Genomic DNA, 12500 nt, shown 5'->3' on the forward strand with positions numbered 1-12500 from the left:
TGTAACAGCCAACGTGAAGAACGAACCAGACTACTCACAGCCACTGTGAACAAAAACTGCTTGACTCAACTACCGTTAAAACTCCTCCTTACTCAGAGAGTCTCGGAGGTATATCTCCTCCCACCACGGGGAAGGGCTCTTGGCGAACGACCTGGGAACATGGAACTCAAATTGAGTACTCGGTGCACAACCGTACAGTAGCATCCTTTTTTTTTGGCACTCAGGACGCCCCGCCTTGTGACGTCACTCTACCCTATCTGCTTCTGACCAATTGGTGGTTTGGTCGTAATTCAAGGGGAAATCTCTCTGAGCCTCTCAACTCTTTTCGAAAGTTTGAGGCTCACGCATTCACACCAAGACTTGTGCCTTCTTGGAATTGCAAGGCCACTATTTTTCAAAAGGACATACAAGACAGATTACAAAGGAAAGAACATTAAAAAGGGTTTCATGGGAGAAGTCATGTTGGACACAAACATTAGACCCTGAGAAGCGATTTCCTCAACAATATATATATATATATATATATATATATATATATATATATATATATATATATATATATATATATATATATTTAACATCCACGAGACACCCAACTTGAACGTCTTTCCGAGAGACGGTGCACTTTGTGATGCAACTCCCTGTCTACAAAACACCAACCTGATCATTTATCGTCATGTTGTGAATCAAACCCAGAATAGGGAGCTCAAAGGTAAGTGTGGCACCTCTGCATGATCCTGTCGGACTTGTAAGTTCATAGCAATTCAGAAGTTAATCGGTAATAATAGATGTTAAATAAATTTTGATGTGTTGCCATGTGACATGAGCTTGATTGGCCAAATACCTTCTTCCTGTTTTCCTTTCCTTTTAAAACCCCATGACTCTTTAACTTCGTATCTTCAAGCTTGGCGTGCACGGCCCAAACAACATTCCCTTATTGTCTCTCTCTTTCCTTTGTATTTTGGTAATATCCTGTCCTCTTGTTTTCTGTCTTTCCACATCCTCAGGCAGAAGTTGACTTTGAAGGTGATTTTTCTCACCGATGCTGAAGATGGATTGATCATGTACAACGGAGATCGACACGATGGACAGGGAGATTTTGTGTCCCTCGCTCTTTCTGATTCCATCCTGGAGTTTCGTTTTGACCTTGGAAAAGGCCCTGCCATCATCCGGTCAGTTTCGCTTTTGTCTTTTTGCTCTTGACATGAGGGATCTTGTGGATGGTAATGTGTTGCATCACTTGACGTTAGCTGGCAGGATAGCCTCGAGGTGTACACACTCACCAATGAGCTGTCTAGTCTGGGTTTGAATCCTGGCCCAGCTATAATATAAACTGTCACCCAAGTGTTTCACATGCATGGTGAGGCATCAATATGTGCTGTCACTCAGATGGATGTTAAACTCGGCCTCCCGTCTGCCAGGATTGGTTGGAGGACTTTAAAGATCCCACGGTGTCCTTCGTGAAGAGGAGACAACTTTTTGCTGGCACCCTGAACAAAATACAAATTTCCACTCCAACGTACAGGGGGCAATGCAGCAGCGGCACTGCTGCAACCCTAGTAAATGATGTGCTGCATACAAAAGCAGAAGAAATTGATATCATAAGTTCAGTGTGCACTATCATTGGTTCGTACAGTAAATAAATGTGTGGCAAACGTCACGGACAAAATCCATAATCTCTGGTTTTAGACGGATTTCAGCTGGTGTAGTTGAGTACTTGGAGAATGAGAGAAAATGTGGAGTGTCGAGGGAGAGCTGGGAGGAGATTTCCGAAAATGATGGGACTCGGGGTACTTTCATCGATACACAACACGGGTTAAGAACAGGGAAAGGGGACTTCAGCAGAGACCCACAGCAATAATGTGGAGGAAGTTAGATTCTGTTTGTGAGACATTAACCCCATGAACCTTAGCGGCTGTTTTACCAGCCGCTATTCAAACCTCCATATACCCTAGCGGCTGGAATTTTTCTCCAGGGAGCCCAGGGATCTCCAGGGAGCCAAATCTGCAAGGATCTCAGGTTCAGATCTCCAGGGGTTAAAAAAAAATACTACAGTTTTCATAACAACTGTTTTTAGTGATTGAAGGCTAATGGAGGGCTCGTGGCACTATTGCCTATAGGGATACGCACTCGCCTCTAAACTGTCCAGCCTGGATTTGAAAACCCAAACAGCTATAAACTGTCATCCAGGTGTTTCATATTTAAGGCAACACATCAATGTGTGTGCCATCCCTCAGATGGATGTTAAACTGGGTGTCCCATCTGCTTGCATTAGTTGATGGACGATAAAGATCTTGAAATGTCATTTGCAAAGAGGAGGTGAGCTATCTATGTACTATCTTCAAAGATGTTCCATGAGCTTGACCTTTCCTGAAAAAGCATACCGACTCCAAGGTCATTGCCGCCTCCTTTTGCTGATGATGGCAACATAATGTTCTGCCTACAAATGTGAATCAAGTGAGGTCAGATAGTGGGCAAGTGGACAAAGGGCTGCCAGAAGAGCTTAGAGGTACGTGCACTCACCATTGAGCTGTCTAGCCTGGGTTCAAAAGTCGACCCAACTGTAAACTGTCACTCTAGTGTTTTGGACATAGAGGGAGACATCACTCTCTATGTCGTCCATGAGAGGGACGTCAATCCAGAGGATCCGTCTGCCAGCACGAGTAATTGGACGTTAAAGATCCCACGTCGGTGTCTTACCTGAAGACCAAGTTTTTATTGCCGGCACCTTGAACAAATATCCAATTCCTGCCCAAACTTTCTCGCCAACATGTACTTGGTAAGCTGAGGGAGGCCTTCATCTTGCAGTGGATTGAAAACAGAATGATGATGATGATGATTTTATGGATGTTGCATTTTTTGAGGTGACTTTAAAATGCAAGTGCAAGTTAATAAGCCTTGTGTTTGTGTTGGCAGGAGCCGAAACCCACTTGCGCTTGGCATGTGGCATGAGGTGAGGCTGGAGCGGGTGGGCCGCAAAGGGACCATGTGGCTGGATGATGCTCACGCCGTGAGCGGGGAATCGCCGGTCAGTCGTACAAACTAAATCATGAAGATGATGCAGTTGGTAACTTAACTGGAATGCAATGCATGCATGGTCTCGTCATGTGTTCTGTGAGACAGCTGGAGCAGCCAATTTAAATGTAAGCAAAATCCAATGTAAGCAGCCAATCGAAGCAAAATTGCAAAATTTGACGACGTACCTTAAAACGTTTCGTGCATGTCTTAAGGCAATTCACAATGCACATGTGCTTTGTAAATAATTCTTCATACCAGGCTGTTAACCATTAATGTCACAAAGGCATGAATAAAAACTAGAATAGCATTCATTGGAGAGCATACCTCTGCCAGGCTGAATAGTTTATGTTTTGTATCCCACTGATGTGCTGGTTCTGGATCCGGATCTGAATCAAAGTCTAATTGGCTTGTTCACCTAATCAATTCGTCCACGATGTTTTGTTATAACTCGTCCACAACTTTTTGAAATATTATGCACTACAGTACTATATCGTTTTTGACCCCATCTCTCAATGGTGAAGAATCACTTTGGACATTGAAACTTCACGTATCCAGATCCGGATGCGGATATTCCCCCAAATCACTTTTTCATCCTTGAAAAACACCTAACTTGTTCACCAAGTTTCGTCAGAATCCATCCATAACTTTTTGAGATATCGTGTTATATATTGTTTTTAGCCCCATCACTCAATGTTGGAGAGTCACTGAAAAATTTCTCGGATCCCGATCTTCACCAAAATTGAAGCACTTCTTTCTTTGTTGTCACACACAACCTCTCCACCAAGTTTCGTCCAAATCCGTCCACAACTTTTTGAGATATCCTGCTCACAGACAAACAAACAAATGAAAAATCACTCATAGAGCGACACTTGGCAAAACTGAACAAAGTAGAACAGCATTTGGTAGAGCGCATACCTCCGCCAGGCTGAACAGTTTACGTTTTGCATCCCACTGATGGGATGGATCTGAATCAAAATCGAATCGGCTTGTTATTGTCACCTAAACAACTCATCCACCTAGTTTTGTCATAACTCGTCCACAACTTTTTGAGATATCATGATTATACATATAGTCTTTGGCCCTATCTCTTAATTTTATAAATCAAGCCTATGTTGACCTTAAAAAAAATGAAAAAAAAATTGGTGGTTGAATTCAATGACCAAATATGCAACTCCTCTTTAAAGATAAAGTAAATCGGATGAAAATTGACAATTTTAGAAATTTGGCCGATGTTGACCTTTTGGCCAATGTTGATCTCCAAAATAATTTGTGGTTGAATTAAATGACAAAATATGCAACTCCTCTTCAAATTTCAAGGCAGATGAAAATTGACAATTTTAGAAATTTGGTCTAAGTTGACCTTTTGGCCGATGTCGACCTCAAAAATAATTGGTGGTTGAATTCAGTGACATGAAACGTACATCCTCTTCAAATTTCAAGTCAATCTGATGAAAATTAAGGATTTTAGAAATAACACTTTAGTTGTTGACCTTTTGACCTCAAAAACAATAGGCTTCTTGCTGATGACAAATTCCACCATGTGGTGAAGTTTCGTGAAGATCGGTTTCAAATTGTGACCTGTAGGCGATTGACAAACAGAATGAAAAATCACTCATAGAGCGACACTTAGCGAAACAGAACGGAACTCGGTGGAGCACAGACCTCCGCCAGGCTGAACAGTTCACATTTCGTATCCCACTGATGGGTCGGATCTGAATCCGGACCTCAACCAAAATCGAATCGGTTTGTTCTTTTCACCGAACCAACTCATTCACCGAGTTTTGTCATAACCCATCCACACCTTTTTGAGATACTGTGCGATACATCGTTTTTGGCCCAATCTCTCAATGGTGAAGAGTCACTTGAAAATTTCTCAGATCCAGATCCGGATTCGGATGTTCACAAAAATTTAGCCTTGCCATGCTTCACTGTTCATCTACTCACAAAATAAATTTCAGAATGATTGCTTGAAAACTGTGATCAAAAATAGTGTGACAAACAGACAGACAGACAAATGTTACAGACGAACATACTTGGCAATTTTTTTTTTTCACCAAGTAATAACACGCGCAACCAACCAATATACTTGAAAAATCGTCGATTTTTGCAAACAAAAAATACTTTATTTTTCACTCCATAAGTGCTTCTTCTTCCTTTTAAAAGCAGTCAAGACCATTTAAAAAATGCATTTCAACACCATTGTATCTTCTTCAGAAATGGTATATGTGTTTTCCTTCTCCACGCCGATAGACGTCTCCTCTTCGTCTTCACAAGGATTATTTTCAGAGCTGTTTGCCAGCTCGCTTGGTCCACCAACCCTCCCCACCGCCTGTACAGCGCCACATTTCTCTATGCCTTCAACGAGTGATCTTATCTCCAATCCCATGATCTTTACCTCCGTTTGTCAAAATTGGGAATTTGGAATCGGAATAAGCATGTACCCCCCACCTCACCCCCTCAAAGCTTCATCCATCCATCGGGACCATACTCTGTGCAGAGCGTTGGTGCTGCTGAAGCAGTCTCCTGGGCTTAATGGGCACAATCCTGGACCGGTCGCCACTCCGACACAGGATACCAGCATGCTGGCACTCATTTTACTGACCTTGGAACGATGACAGGTCGAGTTAACCCCACCTGGTATTAATTCAACAGCTGAGCGGGATTTGAACTCGGGACGCTAGGATCCCAAACCCGCCACCCTAACCATTAAGCCAACACCGGGCATGAAGCTTCATGTCCCCCCCCCCCCTTCTGCATCCTTCCTCACCCCCACCCTCTCAAACTTTCCCCCGCACGATATACGAGACCAGTCCTGAAGCGTGATGGCTGCTTTCAGTCCTTGCCAGTTTGCTTGAATGAACTGCCAGACTCGCCGACGCTGAGGCTGTTCACTGAGAACGACCAGAGATGTTTACCTTCACATCGTGTGAAACTCCCAGGAAACTTGGAGACTCGGTGAACCTTATACCGAGGACTCTGGCTGTAATGTTTCCTCACATTACACTTGTTACTATCATTTGGCAACACCTTAAAATTATCCCGTTCCCACGTATCACGAGACGGGGTCTTGTAATCGTGCGTGCATCTCGTCCATGCCATTACTCCCTTAACCATTTGAGCTTTTGTCATTAAATTTTCCTTTATTATGAGAACATGGAGAACATTAATGAATAATATGAGAACATTTTTTTTTCACTGTTGTTTTCATCAAGTTTAGTTCAAGTACAAAGTGGACCTGTTGTTGGCTTAATGGTTTGGGTGGTGGGCTTGGAATCCTAGGGTCCTGAGTTCAATCCCGCTCAGCTGATGAATTAATACCAGGTGGGGCTAACTCAACCTGTCATCCTTCTGAGGTCAGCAAAATGAGTGCCAGCATGCCGGTATACTGTCGGAGTGGCGACCCGTCCAGGATTGTGCCCAATAGCCAAGGAGACTGCTTAGGCAGCACCAACGCTCTGCCTAGAGTATGGTCCTGATGGATGGATGGACAAAGTGGACGTGGACAGTTTCATTTTGAGATGCTTTCTGTTTATCTTCTCCTGTTCCTGTTTGCATTCGTCCAAATTTTAATAATTTTTCCATCCAAGCAAAAATATAGCTGCTGAATCTCTGAAAGTCTTCAGATATGGTTTTTTGCTTTGAGATTGAATAACATGGCTGCTTGTGTTGTACCGAAGGTGCTATGTTTGAAACATATTTACTGAATTAAGTATTTTCTGCGTCCCTGGCCTGAGCGAAGCTTGATCATTCGATGTCCGTGCACACATGTAGGGAGAGCACACGTCTCTCAACGTGAAGCAGCCGATGTACCTGGGAGGAGTGCCCAACTACCAGGAGCTCTCAAAAAATGCGGCCATTTCCAAAGGCCTGACTGGAGCCATTCAGCTGGTAAGCTGCTGTCAACCCAAATCCACACACAATTTGAGATTGATATTAGTGAGAGTTCAGCCATCTTTGTAGACTATTCAGTCGTAACGTAAGAATGCTTCGTTGAACATGTTGCCATGCTCAACTTGAATTGTTGCCTTCGTTGATTGTCATAATGTTGTAATCAAGAGTCCTCTTACTCGCTCCCCTTCGCTTCCCTATTCCCCCCCCCCCCAATTACCCCTTCCCTATATCCCACACCTTCCTGCTCTTTCTCAGTTTACAACCCACCCCTGCTCCCCCCAACACCTAACATATACGTGCTCCTTGATCACTTGTGACGGCATCACTTTGTATTCCTGTATTTGCTGATGGGTCATCCATCCACCTGGCACACTTTTGCTCGACTTGCTATCAAAGGTCAATCTGCACCTCCCCCAAACATCAGTCTGATATTGTTTGTTAATTGTAGAAAAATTGCCATTGGGTGTTGCATTGTCATCCCAGACATTGTGCATTCATATCCATTTGAATTTTAATCATCAGGCAATTCAGCGAGTGAAAGAGGGATTACCAAATGTTGCTGTCGGATCGTTGATAGGAAACCCAGTTGGCCAATTAATGATCTTCAAGGATGGGCTAATTGAAAAGTCAAAATTGCTCAAAATCCTCCCTATTTATTCGGCAAGTGCTGAGGAAGAACTGCACATCGGTCAGTAACGAGGAAGCAGAGAATTGATGTAATGTTAACGATATTGCTTCGATGTCGCACTCTGCTGTTGAACGATATAGCTCTGGTCTTTGATTTGAATACAAAACCCTTACAACAGATGCCCTCTTAAAGTCCTTCCCCCACCCCCGTTCTCCCACCAACAGACATTTTCACTTGGTTAAGAGTCAGCAGTTAACTTGTGTGACCACCAATCTCTACACCACTTCCTCTCACACAGCTGACCATTGGACACGTTACAGCATCAAACCTGCGGGACAGGAACAGCCGCTTGGTCGACGTGACAAACTTCCGCAGGCACTCGTGTACGCGTGGCCTCAGCCCCTGTAGACATGGAGGTCATTGCCAGCCTCGCCTTGCCCTCTTCTCCTGCCTGTGCCCGCATGGTTACTCTGGGAAGCGTTGCCAGAAAGGTTTGAATAGCTTGAATTTGGAGCTCGTAGTGTATGCTACGGTGCTACCTTTAAGTTGTGGGATAGTTTATAGCACATGATATAAGGGAACATTTCCTACATAGTATGACATCTGCAAAAGTTGTGGAATTATTGACTCCCCCATTCCATTACCCCGCCACCTTCTCCAGCAAAATGATTTTTTCTCCTATTTTCGATTTTGCACATATTTCCTCCCAACCTCCCTTCTCATTTCATCCTCCTTCCACTAGTGTAGTAGATAGTAGAAAAATTGTGCAAATGATGATACAAGCATCAAATTTGGCATTTCTGTTCTGCAGGACTTTTTGGCCATCAGCTGTAAGCTGTATCGTGCAGTTTCGTTCCACTCATCGGGGAGGGGGGGGGGGGTAGACAAAACCTTGATAATATGACAGTATATATCCAAATACATACGTATCCAAAAGTTCTCCACTCAAATAGCTGCAGTTATTGTGTATTTTCATCTTGAAAATCGATGCATTCCCCACGCTCTCTCATTTGAATTTTCTCCACTCGGATGTGTGCGTGGATATCTGTCTGTGTACAGGATATCTCAAAGACTGCATGGCAGATTTGGAGCGTCTTTGATGATGTTTCTGAAACATTCACCAATCTCAGCCAGCATCCAACATTGATTCGTGATCTTGGCTTTTTTTTTTTTTTTTTTTTTTTTTTTTTTAATTTTTCAAAATTTGGATTTTCAAATGGCCAATCAGGCAGATTTGATTAGAATCCCCTGGAGAACAAATGTGCCAAATTTGATGCTTGTATCATCATTTGCACGATTCCTCTCAAAAATTGCTGTTATCTGCCCCACGACACCAAACTCTCCCACACTCCTTTTTTCCCCCCACTCTTCTTTATTAATTTTTCTCAACTTCATTTTCTCCCTTTCGTCCTCTACCTCACGGAGCCTCCCACCTCCCTTTTTTATACACATTATATGGGGATGGTCCCTGAGCACGCGGGGGTGTGGTGTAAACCATGTCCTCAAACAATCCTCCAACCCCCCCCACGAACGGACTCAAAGCTTTCCTTTGAGCACAGCAAGGTGCAACCACATTCGCTCCCTGAGAGTTTTATTGCTCGTGTAAATGAAGCACAAGTATAAGGCTTTTAATAACTCTCTATCGATACTCATTTCAAAATCTTGCGGGTGAGACTCGTGCATTTCCTTTGCAGAAGGGCAGTTGAGATCATTGGGAGAGGAACAGCCGATTGCATTCAGTGGACAAACTTTCCTGGAGTTTCACAACGGAATCTCTTACAGGTGGGTGATAAATAACCGACTTGTCAACCCCAGGGAATGCCTGCATTGCATGGTCTCCCCTGGTAAAGGGGCAGCATTATGGGATGATTTAGGAGTAAAATAGTGCAACAATAATAATACGTACATCACCTCCAAAATGATTTCAGAATCGAAAGACTGCAGGACGTTTAATTGGGAGAAACATGCTTCCAATCGGCAAATGGAAATGCCTGAAAGTCCGTATCACAACACAGATCATCGAAAGGCAAATGTGAAACAGATCTTGTCAAAAAAGGTTCGATAGTACTGTTCAAGCTTGTCCAGCTGTGAGGGGTTTTGTCCGTCTCGTAAGACAATGTTGAATTAAACCCACCTGGTTCTGCACGCAAGAGTTTGGCGATGGGTTGCAAACTATGGCGGACGTTAATGATTTGACATATTTGCCGAAATGTTTCTGGGGAATCCGTCTCTCAACCTCGTACATCGTTTCGTTCACAAACGTTCAACGTTCAATCGAGCCTTTCGGTTTCGACGTTGTTAGCTTTCTTACTTTGAGTTGGTGTGTGTTATCTCGACAAATCAATAATCTTTGCCAATGCTGATTGCCAATCCTAATTTCTACATCGAATCGAAGATCGAATATCTGTTCGGCGAATGTCGAAGTCTTGCTTTTTGAATTCATAGTTTAAAGATTGAAATTAAACTCGGCCAAACTGTCCCAAAATGAGACCATCTTCTGACTGTGGTCGCAATTGGAAGAACTGGAAATTTCTGGAGGGTGACATGACCTGTTGAACGTTGTACTCGGACCGCCATTTATGCTCTGTTGACAGTCTTCTGCCTCGTCACTGGCCTGTGGTTCAAATTCCATCTTTGCTGATAAACGGTAAGCTCTTTTAGGCACTGAAGAGTCTAAGCAATTTCATTGAAAGCCATAGACAATGGTCCAAACACTTGAATTGTTTAATTTTGTGACCCACCTCTGGTATCTACCTGGATTTCAGCATGAAGGTAGAATTAAAAACTCGTCAGTGCAAAAAGTTGCACATTAATTAGTGATAGTAATTATAAAAAAATTAATTTATATATACATATAGTGTCACTGGTATCTACCTGAATTTCAGCAAGAAGGTAGAATTAAAAACTCGTCAGTGCAAAAAGTTGCACATTAATTAGTGATAGTAATTATTAAAAATAAATATACATATATATTGTTGCGAATTCGTGCCCGCCGGCGTGCGAACGGCCACGCAACTCGAATCGCGGCACGTCGCCCACCGGACGGACAATTCTGTCGTGACCCTCTCCGACTAACGCCGGGAGCTAGTCACAGGTGGGCCTTTCGGCCTCACCACGATCGTGCCAATCGCCCCCCCGCGTGGGATAGGGTTGTTCGCCAAACTCGACCTACCTAAGTACCCACGCGGAGGGTAGACCGGATGATCGCACCTCGCCACAGGTCGACTCCGGACACGGGCCACTTAAGCGACCTGTTCCGTACTATCGGGATAACCGAGCAGTGTTATCGTCGGCCTCGACGGTTCCGATTAATTATCGGGCGTATGAAGCCCACTACCAACCCTGTACGTGAAGCAGTTAAAGAAAAGACGAAGCGAAACGGGAAAACAGTTCAACATAATGCACATTTATTCCACGGCACGCGGAGAGCACACATATACAATTAAACAGAATGCACATATATCAAATGCTACAAAAGAAACACAACAATGCAGATCTACAACCGACTACGCGTGCACACGGCAACACTTAAGCAGTTTTACTTTACAGACGGCGCCAACAACACATTTACTCAAAAGTAAAAGAAGAGGCCACCCTCAAAGACAAGGGGGCAGACGGGGCCTGTGGGCCAGTATTTGCGCGGGACCTGAAAGAGCGGTCAGGTCCGCGAGACCGGGTGGATCCTACCCGTGTCTTTGTGATGAGCCGCAAATGTGGCGGCGCGGCGGTGCCCCGACTTCATGCTACTTCGCGGGTTTCGTTGGCACTCCTTGGAGTGGGGTGGGAACGGGGCCCCCTTTTTGCACTATCTCAGCGCGGGGTGAAAAAGGGGGGGGGAATTGTTGATGCTCTGGGGAAAGAGGATAGCTGGCTTGCTTGGGTCCCGCGACGAGCGATTCCACCGCGAGCTCATCGCCGACCGCCGTCTTCCTTGCCTCGGACCCGAGCTATTCGGTCTCTTCCCCCATTCTCCTCAGCCGACTGCAGCAAACCACCTGTATGCCCTCGCCTCCCGACTCACTCCCCGCTCCTCCAAGGCCGACTCTGCGCTCAAACTGCCTCGACCGCGTTCCTAGCTCCAGGCTTCCTCTCTCTGCAGCTCCCCGACAGACTGCGAACCCCGACAGACTCCGAACCCCGACAGACTGCCTAAATTCGCCCCGCGCTCGGCGCTTTATAGGCCGGCAGGAGAACCCATATGCAAATTTCTGGATCAGAACGAGCTCGGGGGTGGAGCCACGCTCGCCCATTGGATGGAGGAAAAGGGGCGTGAGTCTCCCCTGATCCGAGAATTTGCATATCTCGATTCTACACCGACGCGCCTGGAGGCGGGGCCAAACCGCCCCGCGCTTGCTGATTGGACGGATCAGAAGTGGGCGTGTAGCATTCCTGATCCGAATTCTATTCGGAAAGGCCACATTTTGCACTCGCGGTTGGGCGTGCACCTTGTACGAGCCCAGGACAGCCCGACGCTTGGTGTTCACAGGTGGTGCGGGAATGGCGGTAGAAGGTGGAGAGGTGAAGGTGGTGGAGTGTTTATGGTGGTGGTTTATGGCCATGGTGCCGTTTGGAATGGCGGTGATGCGATGTTTGCGGGAGCGAGTTGTGAAGGTAAAGATCGTGGCTGTTGGCGTTGTTGTTGTTGTGAAGCAGCGTTGTGGTTGGTGGTTGTTGTGTGATGGCGGTTGAGACGTGGTTGGTTCAAAATAAAGATAGAACAGAAAAACGGCTATCTTAAAGCGTCGCAGCCCGAATGAATCACATTTATTCCCTCTAAACAATGGGTTTGGGGGCTAACTACACATGTACTTACAGTGATATCTCACCTACGGGACCTGAATGGTGGTTTGCAAGTTTACTCAACCGCAACAATATATATATATATATATATATATATATATATATATATATATATATATTTATATATGTATATGTATGTATATATATATATATATATATATAT

General features: G+C 44.6%; 1 protein-coding gene across 4 annotated transcripts in view; it reads left to right on the forward strand.

Moving 5' to 3' along the window:
• The window catches only part of LOC147019084 (agrin-like), a 182989-nt gene that overhangs the window by 161062 nt on the left and 9427 nt on the right, over positions 1-12500 (forward strand). For all 4 annotated transcript variants that reach the window (XM_085899319.1, XM_085899320.1, XM_085899321.1 and 1 more), the window contains 5 exons: positions 1008-1172; positions 2917-3028; positions 6790-6906; positions 7836-8028; positions 9232-9319. In XM_085899319.1, the coding sequence (XP_085755445.1) occupies positions 1008-1172; positions 2917-3028; positions 6790-6906; positions 7836-8028; positions 9232-9319 (675 nt within the window). The remainder of the gene's footprint in view (positions 1-1007; positions 1173-2916; positions 3029-6789; positions 6907-7835; positions 8029-9231; positions 9320-12500) is intronic.

Source organism: Eptatretus burgeri, chromosome 10 (assembly GCF_056783735.1).
Source record: "Eptatretus burgeri isolate ZD-2024b chromosome 10, Ebu_testis_v1, whole genome shotgun sequence".
Lineage (NCBI taxonomy): Eukaryota > Metazoa > Chordata > Myxini > Myxiniformes > Myxinidae > Eptatretus > Eptatretus burgeri.